Source organism: Balaenoptera physalus, assembly GCF_965194825.1.
Source record: "Balaenoptera physalus genome assembly, chromosome: 10".
Taxonomy (NCBI): domain Eukaryota; kingdom Metazoa; phylum Chordata; class Mammalia; order Artiodactyla; family Balaenopteridae; genus Balaenoptera; species Balaenoptera physalus.
This window is the reverse complement of record NC_138889.1, coordinates 58,283,230-58,309,702: the sequence shown is the minus strand read 5'-3', so window position 1 is coordinate 58,309,702 and position 26,473 is coordinate 58,283,230. Positions and strand designations below refer to the sequence as shown.

Here is a 26,473-nt window from a genome sequence, read left to right as displayed (position 1 = left end):
TTGTAGATTAATTGACCATAAATGCATGAGCCCTTCTTGAAGAGACTATTAAAGGATGAACTTCAGCCAAGAAGAGATAAATGGAAAAGCTACAGCAAAAGGATTGTCTTGAGCAGTGAATTTATTTAACTGAAAGACTAAGACTAAAACAAATACAGGCATAATGTAAATATTATAAATCTTGCCAGTATAGAGATGATAAACTAGGAGGGGAAGAGGAATAGCAAATTTAAGTTTGCTGATTATTTATCATTCAGTTTATTTTCTGGGGGTGGTAGTGGTGGTGGATCAGAAGATATCAACTAGTGCTAATAAATCAAGTGAGAGAGGTATATTATCCAAGTAAGGATTTCTATAGAATAGTGCTGGCTAGTTTTGCATCTCCCCACACATTCTCTTAATGATCGTAGAAAGCAACAAGGAGAGAAAAAACACCCAGAAACACCCCTTGAAACAAAGGAATAGGGAAGAGTACAAACCTCAAGTTAAGCAAAGGTGTGTAAATAAAGCCCAGAAAGCAGCAGAGTTGGTGCTGGATCTGCTAGTGGTGAGGAGAGACCAGGGAGAGCTGTGAAGAAAAGTGATAAATGCAGAGAGGCTTTTGTGGGGGTGGCATCTGGAAAATTTCAATGAAGTTTTACCCTAAGAAGGAGAGATCTCGTGTTGAACAGGAACTACTGAGAGCAGGTCTGAATCCTGGCAGTGAGAGCACTGGCACTGAAAGAAAAGGAGTTTCAAGAATTCCCTGGTGGTCCAGTGGCTAAGACTCCATGCTTCCAGTACAGGGGGTGTGGGTTTGATCCCTGGTTGGAGAACTAAGATCCCACAAGCCATGTGGCACAGCCAAGAAAAAGACTATATTATTTTTTTTAAAAAAAAGAAAGGAGTTTCAAAGTTGAAGGTACTAGAAGGAAGTCTTAGAAGACTGCTTCTAATGGAAAGGGAGGGAGGCATATTGGAAGGTGGTGGCATCCTATGGAGGCAGCAGCCAGTTTCTAAAGAAAAGTAAGGAGGAACCTGACATTAGGGATGCTATTGCAACAAGCTAGAATAGAAAGATCATGGGGAAACTGTTTCCCAAAAGGTCACTATACATTAAAGAAACTGTCTATAATTTGAGCAAGAAGAGAAGGAGCTCTAGAACTAAGAAAAGTGGAAATTATCCAAGATTCTCTTCTTCTATCACATTATAGAGTTGCCCTACTAACTGGTCCATGAAGTTCAATATATTCTATTATGAACAAGAAAAATTACACTGAAGTATTTTTACAGGGACACTGTGAGAATGAACAGAAAATAATAATCATAACTTCTAGGCAAGAAAATGCATACAAAAAAATTATGCCATGAAGCAAATTAAAACTCCAACACGAAGTAAATAAAATTTTTAAACAAGCAACTACATATCTGAAAGAGTACCATGAAGCAAAAATGAAAAATCTCAGCGAGGATATGGGAAAGCAATAGAAAGATATGAAACAGAAACTGACAGGACTGAATGAAAATGAAGAAAAAGACAAAGACTACTTGCAAGGAATATAAAGGATATAAGTTGAGTAAGTGGCATAGAGAATAGCAATGTCCAAATTCAAGAAAATAAAACAAATGAAGAAAATAATAAAAAAGGATTAGAGAGAACTTGTAACGAACAATCCAAAAAGGAAATTTTTTTAAAAATCCACTTACAATAGAACCAAAAAGAAATGAAAGTCTTGAACACTGAAAACTACCAAAAAACCCTGCTGAAAGAAATTAAAGAAAATATAAATAAATGGAAATATACATCATGTTCATGGATTGGAAGACTTAATATTGTTGAGATGACAATACTACCCAGACTACACTACAGATTCAATGCAATCTCCATCAAGTTCCCAATGGCATGTTTTAATATTAAAATTCATATGAATTGCAAGGGAACCTGGAAAGCCAAACAATCTTGAAAAAGAAGAAAATATTTGGAGGAAATACACTCCTCCTGATTTTAAATCTTACCACACAGCACAGTAATCAAAACAGTGTGGGCTTCCCTGGTGGCGCAGTGGTTGAGAATCTGCCTGCCAATGCAGGGGACACGGGTTCGAGCCCTGGTCTGGGAAGATCCCATATGCCGCGGAGCAACTGGGCCCGTGAGCCACAATTACTGAGCCTGCGCGTCTGGAGCCTGTGCTCCGCAACAAGAGAGGCCGTGCTAGTGAGAGGCCTGCGCACTGCGATGAAGAGTGGCCCCCGCTTGCCACAACTAGAGAAAGCCCTCGCACAGAAACGAAGACCCAACACAGCCATAAATAAAAAAAAACAAAACAGTGTGATACTGGCATAAATACAGACATATAGACCAGTGGAATAGGACAGAGAGCCCAGAAATATGGTCAATTTATTTTAGGCAAGGGTAACAAGACCATTCAACGGGAAAGGGCAATCATTTCAACAAGTGGTACTGGGAAAACTGGATATCCTCATGCAAAAGAATGAAGTTGGACCCTTACTTTATACCATATATGAAAATGAACTCAAAATGGATCAAAGACCTAAAGGTCTGTGCTAAAATTATAAAACTCTTAGAAAAAAACATAGGGGGAAATCTTCATGACAAAACACTCAAAAGAATATACTCAAAAGAATTAAAAGCAAGGATATGAATAGGTATTTGTGTACCCATGTTTATAGCAGCATTATTCACAATAACCAAAAGATGGAAACAACCCAGATGTCTACCAATTGATGAATAAATAAACAAAACATGGTATACACATACAATGGAGTACTATTCAGTCTTAAAAAGGAAGAAAATTCTAACACGTTATGACAGGGATGAACCTTAAAGACATCATGCTAAGCAAAGTAAGCCAGTCACGATAGGACAAATACCATATGATTCCACTCATATGAAGTACTTAGAGTAATCAAAATGATAGAAACCAAATGTAATAGAATAGTGGTTGCCAGAGACTGGGAGGAGGGGAGAAATGAGAGTTATTGTTTAATGGGTAAAGAGTTTCTAGGGTTTTTCCAGTTTTATTGAGGTATAACTGACAAAGAAAAATTTATATATTTAAGGTATAAAACTTGATTTTTATATACGTATATATTGTGAAATAATCACCACAATCAAGCTAATTAATCTCATATAAAAACACCTCAAATAGTTACCCTTTTCTTTACTTCTTTTTTTGTTGTGAAAACACTTGAGATTTACCCTCTTAGTAAATTTCCAGTATATATTCAGTATAGTTAACTACAGTCACATTGCTGTATGTTAGATCTCTAGAAATTATTCATCTTATAAAATTGAAACTTTGAACCATTTGACCAATATACCTCCATTTCTCCCTCCTCTTAGCAATCACCATTCTACTCTCTGCTTCTATGAGTTTGACTATTTTAAATTCCACGTATAAATGAGATCATGGGGTATTTGTCTTTCTGTATCTGGATTACTGCACTTAGCATAATGTGCTCCAAGTTCATTTATGGTGTTACAAATGTCAAGATCGCCTTCTTTTTTAAGGTTGAATAATATTCCACATGGGAAAGTAGCCGAGATACTCATACATATTGAGCAAATAAGAAAAAAAAAAAAAAACACATCAGATTGGGGGGGAGAGGTTGAGACACAATTGCACCATAAACATCACCCCTAGCACAGCAACACACAACCAGGAAGGAACTCACAATTCCCAGCTTTTCCATGAGGAGCAAAGGATTTGGACCCCGTATCTGATACCCCAACTTTTAAGACTTCTACCTGAGATATAGGTCCCTAAAATATCTAGCTTTGAAAGGCAAGGGGTCTGTGTCTACCAAACCCAAAACGCTCTAGTGAACTAAGAGACAGTTCTTAAAGGGCTCATACATACTCACCATGGCTAACGCCCAGAGCCCAGTGAAGAGGCAGCAACTAAAACACAACCAGTCTTTCCATGAAGAAGATCTACTTGCTTACCTTAATAGACGTGGCCAGAGGGCAGACTTCAAATTTAACACATATCTAGGGACCACCTGTAATACTCTCCAGAGTCCATAGAGGCCAGTGGGCACCATCTTCATGCTCTCCCTCTGCCTCTCTCCAGGTCATGAGTATCTCCCAGAAAGGAGTTTGTGCATATGTCTGGCACCTCGGTTTTTGCAGCTGCTGCCCAGTGCATGCCCATTGATCACCTGTCTCTGGTGGCCAGTGGGGCTTATGTTCACAGGTCCCACAGGACTATAACAGAGGAACAGTTCTTAACTGGCTATCCCCCTAGATCACAATGCAGAGGCAGCAGACAGAAACTCCCAGGCCTATTTGCTTATCTTAAAAGTTGCAGCCAGAGGGGCAAGCTTCTGATTTAACACACATCTAGGGGCCTGCAATCCTCTCCAGATGACAGGTAGAACAGTGATTGCCATCTTTAATCTTTCCCTCTGCCCTGCCCCACATCACTCGTTTCTCTAAGAAAAGAGCTTGTGCACACATCTGGTGACCAGCCTTTTGTGGCTGCCACCCAAAGGACATATCCCACAACAGCCTGATTCTGGTGGCCAGTGGAGCTTGTATTCACAGGTTCAATGGGATGGTAGCAAAGAAAGAAAGAGTTCACAACTGCCAATCCCCCCAGGACTCAGTGCAAAGGGAACAGACAGAAACCCACAATTCCCAGTCTTCCCCTGAAAGTAGTATATTTGCATACTTTAAAAGCTTCTGCCTGAGAGTCTGGCTTCTAATCAACCTCCGTCTAGGTGCTGACTAAGGTCCTCCCCTTTGGGATATTGACAGATCTTGGAATTCCCTCAACTTCTGGAGCCACTAAGAACAAAGAAGTCTGTTTAGACAACCACACATGTGTAAGAGACAAGAAAGGACTAGGGCAGGGTTGACAGATAAAGTTCAGCTCCTACACCACACCACTCCTTCAAGACTGGGAGAGGTAACTCTTTTATCTAATGCATAGAAACCAACACAGAGTCAAGGAAAAAGAAGAAATAGAGGAATATCTTCCAAATGAAAGAACAAGACCTTAATGAAAAGGAGATAAGTGGTTTATCTGATAAACAGTTCAAAATAATGATCATAAAGATGATCACCAGATCAGGAGAACAAAGCATGAACAAAGAGAATTTCAACAAAGGAATAGAAAATATAAGAAAGTACCAATTAGAAACCACAGAGTGGAAAAATATAATAACTAAACTGAAAGATTCAACAGCGGACTAGATAAACAGAAGAATGGACCAATGAACTCGAAGACAGGATAGTAGAATTCATCCAATCAGAGGAACAAAAAGAATGAAAAATTGTGAAGATAGCTTAACGGACTTATTGGGCCATATCAAGAGGAACAATATGCACAGTATAGAGGTTCCAGAAGTAAAAGAGAGAGTGAAAGAAGCAGAAAACTTCTTTGAAAAAATAATAGCTGAAAACTTCCCTAACCTGGGGAAGGAAACAGACATTTAGATCTGGGAAGTTCAGAGAGGTCCAATTAAGATGAATGGAGACACTGGACAAGACACATTATAATTAATTGTCAAAAGTTAAAGACAAGGAGAGAATCTTAAAAACAGCAAGAGAAAACAACTTGTTATGTAAAAGGGAACCCCCAAAAGGCAATCAGCAGATTTTTCACCAGAAACCTTGCAGGCCAAAAGGGAGTACCACAATATATTCAAAGTGCTGCTGCTGACAAAGAATACTCTACCCACCTGAGTAATCCTTCATTATTGAAGGAAAGCTAAAGAGTTTTCTAGACAAGCAAAAGCTGAAAGATGAAAGAGTTCAGCACCACTAGACTGGCCTTACAAGAGATGTTAAAGGGACTTCTTTAGGTTGAAGCAAAGGGGCACTAAGTAATAACAGGAAAATATATAAAAGTGTAAATCTCACTAGTAAAGGTAAATATATAGTTAAATCTGGAAATAATTTAATGTTGTAATGGTGATGTGCTAATCACTTATATATCTAGTGTGAAGGATAAAAGACAAAAGTAGTAAAAAAATAACTACAATATTTTGTTAATAGATATGAAACAGGAGGGAAAGGGGCAGGGCACAAAATTTAAAAGAATGGCATAGCCTGAGGACACGACATAATCTGATTAGAACCAAATAGGTCCAAGATGGCTTCCACTAGTCAACCCAAGTTGACTTCCGCTAGACCTTTAGCCTCATCATAACACATCAGCAAGGTAAATGACACACCCACCAGCACCATGACAGTTCTGAGGCCAACCATCAAAGACCAAAAAGTGGGCAGTGGCCCAATTCCTGGAAATCCCCACCCCTTCCCCCAAAATAGTTGGAATAATCCTATGATCTTACCCAGCCCATAAAAACTAACCATATTTTGGGGCTGCTCTCGCCTTTTGAGATGGCCCACACGGGGCTGCTCTCACCTTTTGAGATGGCCCACACTCTGTCTGTGGAGTGGGTTTCTCTATAAATAAATCCACTTCTTACCTATCACTTTGTCTCTCACTGAACTCTTCTGCAATGAGACCTCAAGAACCTGAGCTTCATTAAGTCCTGAAACCAGGGGTGTGATTTCAGTTAAAAGACTGTGGGTTTTGGCCAGGTGTGAGTCCTGGCCACATGGGTTCAAGTCCCAATCTGAGGTGCACGGTTTCAGATACACAAGAGGTTAAATTGTGACATCAAAAACATAGATCATTGGTGGGAGAGTAAAGATGCAGAGCTTTAGTATGTGTTCAAATTTGTTATTACCAACTTAAAATACACTGTTATAAATATGTTTTACGTAAACCTCGTGGCAACCACAAAGCAAAAACCTATACTAGGTACACAAAAGATAAAGAGATAGGAATCTAAGCATGCCACTACAGAAAATCATCAAATCCAAAGACAAAGACAGAAGAAGAAAGGACCAAAGAATTACAGAACATCCAGAAAACAACTAATAAAATGATAAAAGCCCATACCTATTGATAATTGCTTTAAATGTAACTGGACTAAATTCTCTAATCAAAAGACATACAGTGGCTGAATGAATAAAAAACAAGACCCAACTATATGCTGCCTGCAAGAGACTCACTTCAACTTTAAGGACATAGACAGACTGAAAGTGAAGGAATGGAAAAAGATATCCCATGCAAATGGAAAGCAAAAGAAAGCTGAAAGAAAAAAATTCCACTGGTGGTTGCACAGCACAACAATGTGAATGTACTTAATGCCACTGAATCATATACTTAAAAGTAGTAATAAAGATAAATTTTGTTATATATATATATATCACAAGTTTTAAAAAAACAAAAAAAGATTGCTATTAAAGTTTTGTTTGACTAATGTTGTCTATCCTACTTAACATGAACTCTCTGTTCCTCTCCTTTTCCAAATCCTACCCAATCTTCAAGTTCCAGTTCTAATTCTTCCCAGGCTTCTTCCAATCCCAAAACATGTCACTTTTTTTCTGGATTCCAAGAACTATCACTGTCTGAATGAGTTCATTTGGCAATTAATGATTTTCTGTCTGGTAATAGGTCTTAAGCTTTCTTAACTTAAATAATTATTTAGTTCTTTATATGTATAAATAGTTAGATTTAACTTGACTTGATAATAACCTGATAATCTTGATGTGATAATCTTGACTAGATTATGTATACTAGATTAAATCTTATCTGAAGGAGTGGCAATATCCTATTCTTAGTGTCAGTCAGGAAGACAAGGTTCTAGAGCTTATGCCGAGGTTTGACTAATAACATATTTTAAAATAGCCCATTTTTATCCCATTGCGCCACTTCTTGCACTTGGTATATCCCAGGCATTTCTTCTTTCAGATACTCCAGGTTGATAAAGCTCTAGACACTTGTGGCTCTGATTTTTACTCAAGGCTAGAATCACTGAGTGGGCATGGGATTATGCCCATCACCCCACTGGGGAATCAGCCAACAACAAATGTTATCCCCACTTCATGCTGGATAACAATTTGTGTGTGGGATGAGATCTTTGCTGCCAACTCAAGCCCATGCCACCTCTCATTCTCTGACTCAGGATGGCATCACTTTGGCACTCATCCCCTAGTCTTTGTCACCCTGAATGACCACAGAGGGGTCCAAAGAATACACCATTTACCTTCTGAGTTCCTGAGAGGTTGCCTTTATTTACATGCTGATGTTCACCACAGATGAGATAAAACCTGTTAACACTCAGAGAACAACCAGCTCCAGCTCCAAGACTACAACTATTTTTCCCTTGCCTCTCCCCTTGAGATGCACTCTTTATAGAAAGACTAGACCAGAATGGTTTTCCTGAGAGCCTTAGTGGCTCTTCTGCACTCCTTTCTTGACTGCTCCACACCATCACTACCCTCAGGCGCAGAGAGGAAGAAGAAGAAGTGGGCAAGTTGTGGCTAATCCTTCTTTGAAGACAGCCTTAAGGAGGAGAAGGACAGGCTGGATGTGGTGGAAAACATAAAAGAGGATTCTTCTGAAGATTCAATACTGGGGGGCTTTTCAATTTGTTTTTCAGGATGAGGGATGTCTACACAGGAAATTGTTTCATCTGCCTCTATGGCAGACAATGAAGTTTGCAAGGGGGTCTCTCTGGTCGACTCCCAGATGGGTGCTTGGGTGGGTTCAAAGGCCTTCATGGTGGGCACCAGTTGTCTAACGTCATCCTTGCCAGGCATTGGTGTCTTGATGGTTTTGCTGACTTGCTCTGGTTTGCTGGCTTTCTTCATGGGGACTACTGAAAAACAGCTAGGGTCTGGGTGTTTCCTTACACTCTTGGTTAAAGTTGGGTAGAGGGTTGCTTGAATCCAAGGGATTTCCATAACTCGGGCGGGAGGATCTATGGATATATGTGAAGGTTCTTGATTCTCACTTTTTCCAGTTCGGAGGCTTATACTCTGAGATTCTGTGGGATAGAAAAGACAAAAACACAGATTCCTCAGATGTCACTTCTCCAATCTTTGCCAGTCACGTGGTAAAACTGTAGTCATCTTTAAAATGTCAGCCTCTCACTTACCATCTCAGGTTCATTCCCCCTAGTTCTCTCCCTACCCAGGCTTTGGGCAGACTTTCCTATGGTCCTCAATTCATCAAGGTGCTGGAGTTTAAGAGAGACACTTCTCAACTCACTTTTTAGTTCTAGTAGGTTTTTTGTTTGACTCTTTAGAATTTTTAATGTAAATAATCATAAACTCAAATCAGGAGTTTTATTTCTTCCTTTATGCCTATTGCTTATCTTACTGAACTGGCTAGGATCTCCAACACAAGGTCAGATAGAAGTGGTGAGAGCAGATATCCTTGTTTTACTACTTTTTAGATTGAAATATAGTTGATTTACAAAGTTGTGTTAGTTTCTGGTGTACAGCAAAGAGATTCAGTTATATATATTCTTTTCATATTCTTTTCCATGATGGTTTATTAAAGGATATTGAATATATTTCCCTGTGCTATACAGTAGGCCCTTGTTGTTTATCTATTTTATATATATGTAGTTTGTATCCCAAACTACTAATGTATCCTTCCCCCGTCCCCTCCTTTTCCCCTTTGGTAACCATAATTTTGTTTTCTATGTCTGTGAGTCTGTTTCTGTTTCATAAATATGCTCATTTGTTTCATATTTTAGATTCCATATATAAATGATATCATTTCTGACTTAGTATGATAATCTCTAGGTCCAACCATGTTGCTGCAAATGGCATTATTTCATTCTTTTTAATGGTTGAGTAGTATTCCATTGTATATCACATCATATACATATATATATATATATATATATATATATATATATATATATCTCATATGTTTATCCATTCGTCTGTCAGTGGACATTTAAATTGCTCCCATGTCTTGGCTATTGTAAATTGTGCTGCTATAAACATTGGGGTGCATGTATCTTTTCAATTTAGAATTTTGTCCAGATATATGCCCAGTAGTGGGATTGCTGGGTCACATGGTAATTCTATCTTTAGTTTTTTAAGGAAACTCCATATTATTCTCCATAGTGGCTGTATCAATTTACATTCCCAGCAGTAGTGCAAGAGGGTTCCCTTCTCTCAACACCCTCTCCAGCATTTGTTATTTGTAGACTTTTTAATGATGGCCATTCTGATCAGTGTGAGGTGGTACCCTGTTGTAGTTTTGATTTGCATTTCTCTAATAATAAGTGATGCTGAGCATCTTTTCATGTGTCTACTGGCCATCTGCATGTCTTCTTTGGAGAAATGTCTATTTAGGTCTTCTGCCCATTTTTTCATTGGGTTGTTCATTTTTTTGTTATTGAGTTGTATGCACTGTTTGTATATTTTGAAAATTAAGCCCTTGTTGGTTGCATATTTTGCAAATATTTTCTCCCAGCCTGTAGGGTGTCTTTTCGTTTTGTTTATGGTTTCCTTTGCTAGGCAAAAGCTTATAAGTTTGATTAGGTCCCATTTGTTTATTTTTGCTTTTATTTCTTTGCCTTGGGAGACTAACCTAACAAAATACTGGTATGATTTATGTCAGAGAATGTTTTGCCTATGTTCTCTTCTAGAGTTTTATGGTGTCATGTCTTACATTTAAGTCTTTAAGCCATTTTGAGTTTATTTTTGCATACGGTGAGAGGGTGTGTTCTAACTTCATTGATTTACATGTGGCTGTCCAGCTTTCCCAACACCGCTTGCTGAAGAGACTATCTTTTCTCCATTGTATACTGTTGCTTCCTTTGTCAAAGAGTAATTGATCACAGTTGTGTGGGTTTATTTCTGGGCTCTCTACTCTGTTCCATTGATCCATATGTCTGTTTTTATGCCAATACCATGCTGTTTCGATTACTGTAACTTTGTAGTATTGTCTGAAGTCTGGGAGGGTTATGCCTCTGACTTAGTTCTTTTTCCTCAGGATTGCTGTGATGATTCTGGGTCTTTTATAGTTCCATATAAATTTTAGGATTATTTGTTCTAGTTCTGTGAAAAATGTCATGGGTAATTTGATAGAGATCACATTAAATCTGTAGACTGCTTTGGGTAGTATGGCCATTTTAACAATACTAATTCTTCCACTCCAAGATCATGGGAAAATCTTTCCATTTCTTTGAATCCTCTTTAATTTCCTTTATTAATGTTTTATAGTTGTCAGCATATAAGCCTTTTGCCTCCTTGGTCAGGTTTATTCCTAAGCTTTTTTTTTTTTAATGCAATTTTAAAAGAAATTGGTTTTTTACTTTCCCTTTCTCATATTTCATTGTTAGTATAAAGAAATCCAACAGATTACTGTATGTAAATCCTGTATCCTGCTACCTTGCTGAATTCGTTTATCAGTTCTAGTAGTTTTTGTGTGGTCTTTAGGGTTTTCTATATATAGTATCATGTCATCTGCATATAATGACCATTTTACCTCTTCTCTTCCAATTTGGAAACCTATTTTTCTTTTTCTTATCTGATTGCTGTGGCTAGGATTTGCAATACTATGTTGAATGGAAGTGGTGAGAGTGGGCATCCTTGTCTTGTTCTAGATTTTAGTGGGAAGGCTTTCAGCTTTCCACCATTGAGTATTGTGTTGGCTGTGGATTTGTCATAAATGGCTTTTATTATGTTGATATATATTTCCTCTATACCCACATTGGTAAGTTTTTTAATCATGAATGGATGTTGAATTTTGTCAAATGCTTTTTCTGCATCTATTGAGATGATCATGTGTTTTTTTACTTTTCTTTTGTTGATGTGCTGTATCACATTAATTGATTTGCATTAAGTTGAACCATACTTGTGACCATGGGATGAATGCAACTTGGTCGTTGTGTATGATCTTTTCTATGTGCTGTTGGATTTGGTTTGCTAATATTTTCTTGAGAATTTTTGCATCTATATCCATCAAAGATATTGGCCTGTAATTTTCTTTTTTGGTAGTGTCTTTATCTGGTTTTGGTGTCAGGGTGATGGTGGCTTCATAGAATGACTTTGGGAGTGTTCCCTTTTGGAAGAGTTTGAGAAGGACTGATATAAGTTTTTCTTTGTAAGTTTGTTAGAATTCCCCAGTGAAGCCATCGGGTCCTGGGCTTTTGTTTGCAGGGAGTTTTTCAAATTACAGATTCTATTTCACTTCTAGTGATCAGTCTGTTCAAACTGTGTATGTCATGTTGATTCAGTTTGGTGAGTTGTCTGTTTCTAGAAACTTGTCCATTTCTTGTAGGTTGTCCAATTTTTGGCATGTAATTGTTCATAGTATTCTCTTATTTTATTTTATTTTTTGTATGTCTGCTGTATTGGTTGTTATTGCTCCTTTCATTTTTTATTTTGTTTATTTGGGGCCTCTCTCTTTTCTTCTTGGTGAGTCTGGCTAGAGGTCTGTCGATTTTGTTTACCCTTTCATAAAAACCCAGCTGTTGACTTTATTGATTTTTTTCTATTATTTTTTAATCTCTATTTTATTCATTTCCTCTCTGATCTTTATTATTTCCTTCCTTATGCTGACTTTAGGTTTTATTTCTTCTTTTTCTAATTCTTTTAGGTGGTAGATAAGATTGTTTGAGATTTTTTCTTGTTTTTTGAAGAAGGCCTGTATTGCTATGAATTTACCTCTAAGAACTGCTTTTGCTGCATCCCACAGATTTTGAATGGTTGTGTTTTCATTGTCATTTGCCTCAAGGTATTTTAAAAATTCTTCTTTGATTTCATTGTTGACCCATTGGTTTTTCAGTAGCATGTTGTTTAGTCTCCATGTAATTGTTTTTTCTCATTTCTTTTTCTGTGGTTGATTTCTATTTTCATGCCATCGTGGTCAGAAAAGATGCTTGAAATAATTTTTATCCTCTTAAATTCGTTGAGGCTTGTTTTTTGCCCTAGTATGTTGTCAATCCTAGAGAATGTTCCATGTGCACTCGAAAAGAATGTGTATTCTGGTTTTTTTGGATGTAATGTCCTGAAAATATCAATTGTTTAACTTTTCTATTGTATCATTTAAGATCTCTGTTGCTTACTGATTTTCTGTCTGGAAGATCTGTCCATTGATGTGAGTGGGGTGTTAAAGTCTTCTACTATTATTTTATTCTCATCAATTTCTCCCTTTATGTCTGTTAGTATTTGTTTTGTGTATTTTGGTGCTCCTATATTAGGTGTATATATATTAATGAGTTTAATATACTCTTAATGTATTGATCCTTTTATTATTATAGTGTCCTTCATTATCTTTCTTTATGGTCTTTGTTTTAAAGTCTATTTTGTCTGATATGAGTATTGCTACCCCCACTTTCTTATCACTTCTGTTTGCATGAAACATCTTTTTCCATCCCCTCACTTTCAATCCATATGTGTCCTTCACCCTAAAGTAGGTCTCTTGTAGGCAGCATATTACATGCTCTTGTTTTTATCCAATCTGCCACCCTTTGTCTATTGATTGGAGCATTTAGTCCATTGACATTTAAGCTAATTTTTGATAGATATGTATTTATTTCCATTTTAAATCTTGCTTTCCAGTTGATTTTGTATTTTTTCTCTGTTCATTTCTTTCTTTTGTTTTTCCTTTTGTGGTTTGGTGGTTTTCTTTGTATTATGCTTATGTTCTCTTCTTTTTGGTTTTTATGAATCTATTGTATACTTTTTATTTGTAGTTACACTGTTTTTCAAGTATGTTAACCCATTAATATATCTACTTGCTTTAAACTGGTAGTCACATAGGCTGAAACATAGTTTTTAAAAATCTACATTTTTGTACTCTCCTCTCCCACTTTTAATGATTTTGATGTCCTCTTTTACATCTTTTTATTCTTTTGCTGTTCATTGTAGTTATCATCACTTTCCCGAAATTTTTTTTTAACCTGTGTACTGGCTTAAGTGATTTACTTTCCAAATGTGATTTTCTCTTTCACGTAGATTCTTGCTTCTTTTCTATTTAGAGAAAACCTTTCAATATTTCTTTTAGAATAAGTTTAGTATTGCTGTATTCTTTTAGTTTTTGCTTGTCTGAGAAATTCTTTCTCTCTTTCTATTCTAAATGATAATCTTGCTGGGTAGAGTATCCTAGGTTGCAGGTTTTTCCCTTTCAGGACTTCGAATATATCTTGCCACTCTCTTCTTGGTCTGCAGTGTTTCTATACAGAAATCAGCTGATAGCCTTGTGGGGAGCTCCCTTGTAATTAACTCTTTGTTTTTCTCTTGCTGCCTTTAGAATCTTCTCTTTAACTTTTGCAAAATTTTTTTAAATAAATTTATTTATTTATTTATTTTTGGCTGCATTGGTTCTTCGTTTCTGTGCGAGGGCTTTCTCCAGTTGTGGCGAGCGGGGGCCACTCTTCATCGTGGTGCGCGGGCCTCTCACTGTCGTGGCCTCTCGTTGCGGAGCAGGCTCCAGACGTGCAGGCTCAGTAGTTGTGGCGCACAGGCTTAGTTGCTCCGTGGCATGTGGGATCTTCCCGGACCAGGTCTCGAACCCGTGTCCCCTGCATCGGCAGGCAGACTCTCAACCACTGCGCCACCAGGGAAGCCCAACTTTTGCAATTTTAATAATAATATGTCTTGGTGTAGGTCTGTTTGAGTTCATCTTGTTTGGGACGTTCCGTGCTTCCTGTACCTGGATATGTGTTTCCTTCTTTAGGTTTGGGACGTCTTCAGCCATAATTTCTTCAAATACATTTTTGATTCCCCTTTCTCTTTCTTCTCCTTTTGGGATTCCTATTACGTGTAGATTGGCACCTTTTACATTACCCCATACACCTCATATATTGCTTTCTTTTTTTTTTCATTTGTCTCTTGTCTGCTGTTCCGATAGGGTGATTTCCATTGTTCTATCTTCCAGATCATTTATTCATGCTTCTGCATTATTTAGTTTGCTATTTATTGCCTTTTGCTCAGCTTTTGTCTTGGTAAATGAGTTTTCTAATTTTAACTGCTTCCTTTTTACAGTTACTTTTTACAGTAATCTGCATTTCTATCAATAGGCCTTCTTAATTCCTTCAGTATTTTTATTACTTCCTTTTTGAACTTGGGATCTGGTAAACTGGAGATATCTATTTCATTGTTTGTCCTTTCAGGCGAATTTTCTTGATTGTTTAATTGCGAGTGGTTCCTCTGCTTCTTCATTTTACTCATATTTTTCTGACCCTATGAGTTTCGGAGAAACAGTTATCTACTGTGGTTTTAAATGGCTGTTTTTATGTGGGAGTGTCCCTTTGTTGCCTCCATGTGTCTAATATTTTTGGTGTGAGGGCTGTTTTCAGTATGGACGCCTGCCTCATCTTTCCTCAGTGTTTGCTGGCTGTTATCCCCTTAATAGAGAGTGTGATTATTGTTGGGGTGACAAGAGCCTGCAAGGGATGTTGAGCAGGGCCTCTTCTTTGCTCTTTAGTTGTCACAGCCCTGTTGGGCACAGGGTCTACTCCCCAGTTGTTGGAGAAGACACCCTCATATCCGTTTCTGAACTGCAGCATGAGGTAGGTGGGGCTGCAGTGCTCCTGCTGGGAGAGGATCCACTGAATATTCCTCCGCAGGAGCTGTGTATATTAAGTCCCCTACATACAAACCTTCAAGTTGCAAACTTTCAAAGATGCAAACATGCATTTTCATGTCCAATCACATAAGTTAGTTCACGCATCTGGTGTACATTGTCATGTTCGTGCATCCTCTACAAGTTGTTGTGCTTTTGTGTACTTTACTGTACAGTACTGTATACAGTATAGTAGTACAGTATCTTTATTTCAAGCCCAGGATGTCCAGAAGCAAGTGTAAATGCAGCAGTGATGTAGCTTATACTGCTAAGAAGTGCCAAGTGATAACGATGGAAACAAAAGTGAAAATAATTGAGAGAGTGGAGTGAGGCGAAAAGATGGTAGACGTCCTTGTTCTTATAACATGAATCATTCAACCATCAGCATGATTCCAAAGAACAAGGACAAGATCACGGAACATGTGAAGTCTTCTGTGCCAATAATGTCATCAATAATATCAAAGAAGAGTGGAAAAAATGGAGGAGATGGAGAAACTTCTCAGTGTGTGAATGCAGGATCAGCATTAGTGTCGAGTCCCCCTCAGCTTAATGTTGATTCAAGAGAAAGCTAAAAGCCTTTTATGAAGACTTGAAGAAGAAACATGGCGAAGAATCAGAGGGTGCCAGCCATGGCTGGTTTCATTGGTTCAAGGCTAGAGCCAAACTTCACAATGTAAAAGTAAGTGGCAAGGCAGTGAATGCAGATACAGTAGCTGCCTGGGAATTTCCTGAAATGCTTTGAGAAATTATTGATGAAGGCATGTATTTACCCGAGCAGGTTTTTAATGTAGATGAGACAGGACTGTACTGGAAGAGGATGCCAGACTGAAGTTACATCAGTAAGGAGGAAAAGTTGATGCCAGGCTATAAAGCAGCAAAGGACAGGCTAACTCTGTTGTTGGGTAGCAATACTTCCAGCAGTATGAAGCTGAAGCCCCTCTTAGTTTATCATTCAGAGAACTCAAGAGCCCTTTAAACATAGCCAAGGGCTCTCTTCCTATTGTGTGGAAGAGTAACCCCAAAGCCTGGGTTACATAGACCATTTTCCAGGACTGGATTTTCCACCACTTTATCCCAGAGGTAGAGAAATATTGCTTGGAGAAGGACGTCAACATTCTTTTGCTGCTGGACAGTGCTCCAGGCCACCCCCCATTCACGGACAACTTTCATCCCAAAGTAGTGCTTCTGCCACCAAATACTACGTTGCTCTTCCAACCTACGGACCAGGGAGTTACAGCGATTTTCAAGAAATATTATTTATGTCACACATTTTGTCAGGCAGTAAAAGTGAGTGACAAATCAGGAACAACCTTGTGACAATTTTGAAAGGACTATAACATCTACAAGCCCACAAAAAACATTGACTTTGCTTGGCGTGAGGTTATGGCCATCACCATGAATGGGGTATGGAAGAACCTTTGCCTGCAGTTTGTTCACAATTTTCATGGATTTGAGAATGTGGATGAGGAGTTCAAAGAGGTCTTCAGCAACTTAGTGACCCTCAGCAAGAAGCTGGAGCTAGATCTGCAAGAGGACAACTTCACTGAACTCCTTGCTGTGTAACATGAGGAGCTTACTAATGAAGACCTGACAGAATTGGGGGCCCAGAGAAAGGATGAAGACAGACAAGAGGAAGAAGAAGTAACTGAAGAACCAGAGATTCATGACGCAGGAAATGGCAAAGGGATTTTCTTTATTTGAGGAGGCACTGTTAGTTTTTGAGGCACAGGACCAGAATGTAGAACAGTACTCAAAGGTTGCAGCAGCCGTTCAGAATGCAATCCAGTGCTACCGTGTCATCTATGACAAGAAAAAAACAGCTACTACCCAGACATCACTGGATCATTTTTTCACGAGGGTAGATAGAATTGAATCCAGCAATGAACTAGAACCTGTGCCATCAACGTCAGGCATCAGTGAAATTGCAGCTTGCCCTCCATCTCCTATTGCTGATGATCCTTCAGCTCTACCATCTCCCACCTCCTCTCCCTCTTCCAGTCAGTAACTCTTCTTGCCTGTTCATGTGATGCCAGCCCCTGCATGCCAGCTGTTGTACTGTACTACTGTACGTTTCAAGGTACTGCACTGTAAGATTAAAAATGTTTATTTTTGTGGGTTTTTTTTGGTAAAGGTTAGAAAGGCTTTTTTTTTGATAAATTTATTTATTTTATTTATTTTATTTTTGGCTGTGTTGGGTCTTCGTTGCTGTGCATGGGCTTTCTCTAGTTGCAGCAAGCAGGGGCTACTCTTCCTTGCAGTGCGCGGGTTTCTCATTGTGGTGGCTTCTCTTTTTTTCAGAGCACAGCCTCTAGGCACGGAGGCTTCAGTAGTTGTGGCTCGCGGGCTCTAGAGTGCAAGCTCAGTAGTTGTGGTGCTGGGGCTTAGTTGCTCCACGGCATGTGGGATCTTCCCAGACCAGGGCTCGAACCTGTGTCCCTGCATTGGCAGGCGGATTCTTAACCACTGCGCCACCAGGGAAGCCCTTGTTTGTTTTTTATGTATTATTTGTGTGAAAAGTTATTATAAACCTATTACAGTATAGTGCTATATAGCCGACTGTGTTAGTTGGTTTCCTAGGCTAACTTTGTCGGACTTATGAACAAATTGGACTTAACGAACGCACTCTCGGAACAGAACTCATTCGTATGTAGGGGACTTACTGTACTGGGAAGTGCACTCTGTGGTGTCACCTGTCACCCATACACTGTTTTGGGCACTGCCCTCAGCCCGGACTCAACCATGGGAATTCAGGCGATCAGCCCAGGTGTCCCTCAGGCACTGTACTCACAAAGCCTCTAGCGCAGATCTGTTGGCACAGAACCACTGAAGTCAGGCACGGAGACTGCCATAGTCACGCACCTGGTCCCACCATTGGAGCTACTGAGTCAGTCCAAACCTTGGCCCCGCCTCAGTGTGCTTGCACGGCAAAGCCTGCAGCCACTATAGCCGGACCCGCTCCAGCCACAGGAACACAAGTAATCTGCTTGGATATCCCAGACAAACTGAGTTTACATAGCTACGTGTGTCGCATAAGTCCCTGGGTTGCACAACCACTGCACACTCAGATTTCAGTCCTGCTTCTGAAGTCGCTCAGCCTCTGGGGATCAGCTGGAATTTCAACCCCACCGCCACTTATGGGCAACCCGCCAGCGCTTGCATGCTCCCAGAGCTCATAGAGATGGAGCCACTCCTGCTGTGAGCATGTTGAGTAAAGCTGCTATGGCGGGGCCCATCCCACTCTTCGTGCACATTAACAGTGGGGCTTCAGTGGCAGAGCCCTGCCTGCTGTGAGCACGCTGAGAATGAGGCTGCTATGGTGAGCCTCACCCTTCCCTTCGCGCATGCGTGTTAACAATGGGGCTTCAATGGTGGACCTGGGCTCCTTCCTGCACACACCCCCAGTTGCAGCTTGGACCACACTCCAGCCCCTTCAGGCTGTCTCCATGCAGCCAATCCATCTTCTCTCTGGGTCTGTCCTCTGAATCCCAAGCTTCAGCACCCAGCACCCCACACACACCAGCAGACATGTGTCTCAGGCTAGGGAGTGCAGGGAGGCACTGTGCTGGTCTTTCTCTGTTCTGCCTGCTGCAAACTGGCTGCTGCACTCTCCTCCAAGCCTCTGGAGCTCTCTTTCTGTTCTACCTGACATCCCCACCAGTGAAAGCACTTCCCAGTGTGAGGGAACCTTTCCTCTTTCACAGCTCCCTCCCAGGGCACAGGCCCCACCCCAATTCCATTTTTTTTTCTTTCCTCCTACCCAGTTATGTGGTGATCTTTTTTGCAATTTTGGTTTTATGAGATCTTCTGCCAGCATTCAGCAAGTATTCTGGGAGAACTGTTCCACATGTAAATGTATTTTTGATGTATTTGTGGGAGGAGGTGAGCTCCCCATCTTCCTATTCCACCATCTTGATCAGGCTCCCCTTGTTTTATTTCTGATCTTAGAGGGAAAATATTCATTGTTTCACCATTAAAATGATATTGGCTATAGATTTTCTGTAAATATTTTCCATCAGATTGAGGAAGTCTCATTCTGTTCCTAGTTTGCCCAGAGCTTTGATCATAAATGGGTGTTGATTCTTGTCAAATATGCTTTTTCTACTTTATTTTGTTAATATGGTGGATTATAATGATTAATTTCAAATGACATATTCATCTTGCACTGTTGGGATAAACCCCACTTACTCAAGATGCATTATCCTTTTTATATACTGATAGATTCAATTTGCTAATATTTTGTTCAGGATTTTTGTCTAAGTTCATGAATGATATTGATCTGTATACTTAGTACTTGTAACATCTTTGTCAGGTTTTATATGAGTGTATTGCTGACCTCAAAGAATCAGCTGGGAAGTGTTCCTTCCTCTTCTTTTTCTGAGTTGGTATGGGATTTCCTTCCTTCCTTCCCTCCTCCCTTCCTTCCTTCCCTCCTTCCTTCCTTCCTTCTTTCCTTCCTTCCTTCCTTTTTATTTCTTAAATATTTGATCAACCAGTGAAACTCTTTGGCCCTGGACTTTTCTTTATGGTGAAGTTTTTGATATACAAATTTGACTCCGACAGATAGTAGGCTATTACAAATTTATGTATCTTCTCTCAATTCTAGTAAGTTTTGTATTTCAAAGAATTTCTCTACTTCAAGTTGTCAAATATAATGGCATAAAAATGTTCATAATATTCCTTTTTATGTCTAGGATCTGGAGTGATATTTCCTCTTTCATTCATCATTTATCATATTGGCAATCAAACTCTCTCTCTCGCTAAAAGTTTATCAATTTTATTTATCTTTTCAAGAACCAACTTTTCATTTTCTCTATGTTTGTATCTTTTCTATTTCGTTGATTCCTGCTGTCTTTAGTGTTTCCTTCCTTTTACTTAGAGAAAAATTTACTTTTCTTTTTCTAGATTCTTAAGGCAGAAAATTAATCAATATTAAAGCAATCTTCCCTCTAACATTTAAAGTTAGAAATGTCCCTCTAAGTCCTGCTTTAGCTGTACCCCACAAATTTTGTTGTTGTATATGCATTATCCTTTAGTTTGAAATATTTTCCAACTTCCCTTGTGATTTATTCCTTGGTCAGTGGGGTTTTAAGAAATACACTAATTTCCAGCATCTAGAGGCTTATCTAGATATCTTATTCATGTTTGTTTCTAATTTAATTTTGCTGTGGTCACAGAACATACTCTGTAAGATTTCAGTCTTCTGAAATTCATCTATTGATGATACTTTTCACACTTTTTTATTTTATGCATTCCTTAACTAATTATTGTAATTTTAGTTATTTTTACTACTTTTGCCTTTTAACCTTCATGCTTGCTTTATAAGTGATTGATCCCCTATCTTTATTATATATTTACATTTTCCAGTGAGATTTTAATTTTTGTATGTTTTCTTATTATCAATTAGTGCCATTTCTTTTCAGTTTAAAGAAGTCCCTTTAATATTTCATGTAGAATCAGTGTAGTGGTGATAAACTCCTTTAGTTTTTGCTTATCTTGGAAACTCTTAATCTCTCCTTCATTTCTGAATGATAAACTTGCTGGGTAGAGAGTTCTTGGTGGGATTTTTTTTTCCTTTCAGCCCTTTGAATATGTCACACGACTCCTTTATTGCCTCAAGTTATTTTTCTCTTGCTGCTTTAAGGATTCCCTCTTTATCCTTAACTTTTACCATTTTAATTGTAATGTGTCGTATGCGTGTCTCTTTGGGTTCATCTTATTTGGAGCTCTCTGGGATTCCTGGACCCAGATATCTGTTTCCTTCCCCAGATTAGGAAATTTTTTAGTCACTATTTCTTCAAATAATTTTTCTGGCCCTTTCTCTCTCTCTTCTCCTTCTGAGACCCATATAATGCAAATGTTATTCCACATGACGTTTTCCCAAAGGTTCCATATGATATCTTCACTTTTTAAAATTCCTTCTTCATTTTGCTGCTCTGTCTGGGGGAGTTCCACTATTCTATCTTTTAGCTTGCTCATTGGTTTTTCCACCTCATCTACTCTGCTGTTGAAGCCGCTAGTGTATTTTTTCAATTCAGTCATAACTTCTGTTTGGTACTATCTTATATTTTTTATCTCATTGTGCAAGTTCTCACTATGTTCATCCTTTCCTTTCCTGAGTTTGATGAGCATATTTATGACCATTACATTAAAGTCTATCAGGTAGATTGCTTATCTCAGTTTCCTTTAGTTGTTTTTTTGAGCTTTCTGTCTTGTTCGTTTGATTAGACCATATTCCTCTCTCTCCTCATTTTGCCTAATTCTCTGTTTCTTTCTATGTATTAGGTAAATCAGCTGTCTCTCCCAGGCTGTTGTATAGATTGTCATGTAGTCTATTTGGGGAAATATGCCATGTACACTTGAAAATATTGTGTATTCTGCAGTTGTTGGGTAAAATGTTATATGTCAATTAGGTCAAGGTGGCTGAAAGTGTTGTTCAGACTTCTGTATTCTTTCTTGTTTTATTTTTTGTGTTTAATTGTTCTTTCAAGTACTGAGTAAAGAATGTTAAAATCTCCAACTATGATCTCTCTTTCAGTTGTTGTCTAACATGTTTTGAAACTCTGTTATTAACTGAACACAGAGTTCAGTTAACTGAAAACAGAGTTATATTAACTGAAAACAGACTTATAACTATAATGCCTTCCTGATATACTGACCTTTTCATCATTATGAAATCTATCTCTGTTTCCAGTAATGTTCCATGTTTTGAAGTTTCTTTTTTCAGAAAATATTTTTATGCTTATTGTTTGCATGGCATATCATTGTCCCATCCTTTCACTTTGTAATCTACTTGTACCTTTGTATTTGAAGTATTTCTTTTGTAGACAGCATATGGTTGGGTCTTGCTTTTTTCTATCTAGTCTGACAATCTCTACTTTTGATTTGAGTATTTGATCCATTTATATTTAATGTAATTAATTAAATGGTTGAATTAATGATGACCATGTTTCAACTTGTCTTCTATTTGTTTTGTCTGTTATTTTGCCTCCTTTGTCCTTTTCTCTCTGAATCCATCTACTATAAAGAGAGATTCTCCTGCTGGCATTGAAGAAAAACCTGCCACATTGTGAGTGGGCCAAATGGCTAGGACTGGATATGGTTTCTAAACTCAAATCAAAACCCAGTCAACAGTGATCACAAAAAAAGGGGCATTTCAGCTCCTGTGAGGAACTAAATTCTGCCAACAACCAGTGATCTTGGAGACTCTAAGTCTCAGAAGAGATTGCTGCCCAGGCCAACACCTCAATGTTAGCCTGGAGAGACTCTATGCAGAGGACCTAACAAACCCATGCCTCCACCCCTGACCCACACAAACTGTGAGATGATAAATTTGTGTTGCATTGAGCTGCTAAATTTGTGGTAATTTTTTCTATAGCAATAAAAAACTAATACATACGGTAATAGAATCTATCCAAAATGAAGCAAAGAAATTAAATAGGCTAAAAATAAACATGAACAGAGTTTCAGTCACTTATAGGATAAAATGAAACTGTCTAACATCTATGTAATTGGAATCCCAGAAAGAAGGTAGAGGCAAAAAAAATTTGAAAAAGAAAGACTGAAAATTTATCCAGTTTGATAAAAATTATACTCTGACTGATCTAAGTAGCTCAAAAAACTCCAAGCAGGATGGACACACACACACACAAACACACTCACTCACTCACTTATATACACACTCATATACAACAAGATAAACTATAATCAAATTACTGAAAACCAGTAATAAGAGAAACAATCTTAAAAAGCAGCCAGAGAAAAAGGACATATTACAAGTAAAGGAACAATGATTTTTTTAAAAAATGGAAGATCTTTTTGGAAGACTTTTCATAAGAAACTATATGAGACAGAAGACAAAGGATCAACTTCTTTAAAGGTCTGAAAAATATATCCTAAAGCTAGAGAGGTGATAAAGCATTCCAGCGGCAGCAGTAGGTGCAGCAGTACATGCCCATCTTGGAGATGGTCATGGTGCAAGATGTGACACTATGCTTAGTGTTCAAGGCTCTATTCTCCCCAAACTGAATGGATCTGGATGGTGGTTTTGGCTTCTTTCCAGTCTTCCTTGTTCCTTGCCTGATTCCAAACTTGGCCCACCCCTTCTAGGTATCTCTTGGAGGTACTCAAACAGCCTTTTCATGCATTTACTTAGTTCAGGCAAAATTGGTTTCTCTAACTGGGCAACTAAAAAATCGTAAAAACAGGAAAAATTCTTAATTTATTTCCTACTTACCTTACTCTCTTATCATCATTCAACACAGTTTGAAGTTGGGGTCAAGTTAACTCAGTACTTTTCTAAGGCATTATAGCCTTGTCTTTTATCCCAATTTAAACAGCTCTTTGAGCTTTCCTTTAAAATTTCTCTCCCGTTCATGCTTTCCTCAACATTCCCATATTCTTTTCATTTCTTCACTGGATTACTGTTATGGGCTAAATTGTGTGTCCCACATTCATATGTTGAGGCCATAACCTCCAGTACCTCAAAATCTGACTGTATATGGAAACTGGGCCTTTAAAGAGGTGATTAAAACGAGGCCATTGGGGTTGGCCCTGATCCAGTCTGACTAGAGTAGAGAAAATTTGGACACACAGAGAGACACGGGGCCGGGGTGGGTAGAGGTGTGTGCACAGAAAAAAGGCTGTGTCAGGACACAGAAGAAAGTGGCTATCTGCTAGCCAAGGAGAGAGGCCTCAGTAGAAACCAAACGTGCTGACACAATGATCTTGCACCTCTAGCCTCCAGAACTGTGCGAAAATCAATTTCTGTGTTTTAGCCACCCAGTCCATGGTATTTTGTTATGGCAGCCCTAGTTTACTAATAAAACTACTAAAAATCATAAGGGAGCTGGAACATAGCCTTCAGACTTTCTAACAGCCAGCAGAGTGATCTAAAAATCCATGTAACTCAGCGTTATTTGAGATCTCTCTGTCCCTTAAGAGATTTCAGTGAGCTTGGTTTAAACCTTCAGTTTCACAGAATGAAAGTCCATTTTCTTTCATTTAATTTATTCAAATTTCTGAACTTATTTTTTCATGGTCCCTTTGGATCCATCACTGCAACTCTAAGTAATGTATGAGTTTAGCCCTCTGCCAGCTGGTACATGGCATCTCATGATCTTCACCACTGTCCACAAGAAATTAAATTAATTCATGATTTTGTGACTGTATCAACTTTACTTAAGGCTCCAAGAGCTATGGGAGGAAACTGTATCTTGTACTGCACAGTCCTCTGCTTCCTAACTGGTTTTCCCTTTGACATTGCACTGGCTTCCCAAACCAGTAACTCACTGTGTGATTATACCCACAACCACCTGAATAATAAACTCTAGTTTCCATTCCCTTACTGGACCTATCTCACTTAGCCTCTGAGTTATTCTGCTGAATAATAAGTTATTCTGCTATTCCATCCCTTTACTCAGAAGTCTACCCAAGCTCCCTTGTTTGAAATTCATTTGCCATCTCCTGATTGCTTATATGCAGAGCCTAGACTCTATTCCAGCATTCCCCCTCCACAGTTTTCTCCCTCCACCTTCCAATATACATCACCCACAACTGAAGCCACATAAAGCACATTCAGCCCTGATAAGCATGGCACCTTCTCTGTCCTGGACCTAGGTGCCTAGCCTAATGGTATCAATTGCTATGCCTTTGCCTGCTTCGTCACTGCTCTCTGTGGGCCAGAACCTCTGTTCTCTTGTGTCACCCTACATAGACGGCTTTCAGTTACTTCAGTCTCTCTCACAGTGCCTGGCGCAAAGTAGGTACTCAATAACTATGTGACGAATGAATATATCAACAAGTGAACAAAAAATACCCGTGTTCAAAATCTTCCAAGGAGTCTCATTGTTTAGAGGATAATGTCCACAAAGAATCCTGATGCCAAGGGCCCTCCAGAAATGTGCCCAGCCTCTTTGTCCCAACTTCTCACTGGTCCCCACTCTTTCAACTCTTGTCGAAAACATTAAAGGCAGGCCCTGTATCCTGGAGGCAACGGGTAGGGATGAAGAGAGTGGGCTAGGCCTCTGATTTACCTGTGTGAATGCCGGTGCTCTTGAGTAATTTTTCTTTTTGGCTCTCTCTCCACCTGGAAGGAAGCAGACTATCCATGAGCCTCATAGACCTCTTCCAAAATAGGCCATAATTCAAGGCAGTGGCCAGAAAAGAACATTATCCAGTCAAATTCTACCTTAAGCAAAGGGTTTGTAGTTTCCCCCTTTAAAGGAGAACTCAAATGAGGAAATGATGGGCATGATGAGGTCTAAACAACCATGGTCTCTTCCAGCTAAAATTCTTCTACCAGATGTCCCCTCTCCCACCCTGAACCTTGCAATCTTGAAGCATTTTCCCTCAAGAATTCTCAAATGTCATTTTCTTGGACAGATAAAAAGACTATGGTCTGGAAAGGGGCAGTGATTTTCCCAGGGTCACCCAGAAACTAAGGGCAAAGCCAGGACTAAAATCCAGGCTTTCCAGAGTGTGAACTTGCTCTTTACACAGCACTCTGCATGTCCAATTTTGTGGAAGGTGGGAAGGTGGAGACAATTGTTCTGAACAACCTTCAACCCCTGTCCTCTCCCAACTGATCCACACCAAAACAGTAGTAACAGGCTTTGATTAAGCTTTAGTGAGAGTCCTTATTCTTAGAACATGGTCTCATTTTGAGGAGGTAGAAGGGGTGTGAGGAGCTGCAAGCAGCATGAGAAGAAATGGGAGGTTCAGATGATAAAACCCTGTCTCCCTGAGAATTTGTCATATAGAATTATGGGGAAAATGTAACTGTTTTTCCTCAAATTTCCATAAGGACCATTTATATTTTTATTTTGGGAAAAAAATCATTTAAAATTACAAATATATGCTTACCAATGGAAATAAAATATGGCAACAATGAAAACTGCAGAAACACAATCCATGAGAATCCACATGAACTTATAGTAACTTGGTGTCTGCAAAACAGAAAATAGTTAAAGGATTTACAGCTAGAAGGAATTTTAGATCATGTAGGCCAGATCCCTTGCTTGGCTGCCAGGGACGGAGAGGGGGCAGACCAGGCAGAGGAACCTTGATTGATGGGGTTG

General features: G+C 38.9%; 1 protein-coding gene across 17 annotated transcripts in view; it reads right to left on the bottom strand.

Annotated features, from left to right (window-relative positions):
* Positions 1–26,473, bottom strand: part of GDPD4 (glycerophosphodiester phosphodiesterase domain containing 4) — a 283,424-nt gene that overhangs the window by 121,136 nt on the left and 135,815 nt on the right. For 12 of the 17 annotated variants that reach the window (XM_082410330.1, XM_082410323.1, XM_082410329.1 and 9 more), the window contains 4 exons: positions 26,259–26,341; positions 25,430–25,482; positions 6,375–8,850; positions 2,020–6,341 (listed from right to left, as the gene is read on the bottom strand). In XM_082410330.1, the coding sequence (XP_082266456.1) occupies positions 8,345–8,850; positions 25,430–25,482; positions 26,259–26,341 (642 nt within the window). In that variant the 3' untranslated portion in view covers positions 2,020–6,341; positions 6,375–8,344. Of the gene's footprint in view, positions 1–2,019; positions 6,342–6,374; positions 8,851–25,429; positions 25,483–26,258; positions 26,342–26,473 lie in introns of those variants that run through there. The other 5 variants (XM_082410317.1, XM_082410318.1, XM_082410321.1 and 2 more) reach the window with 1 other exon arrangement.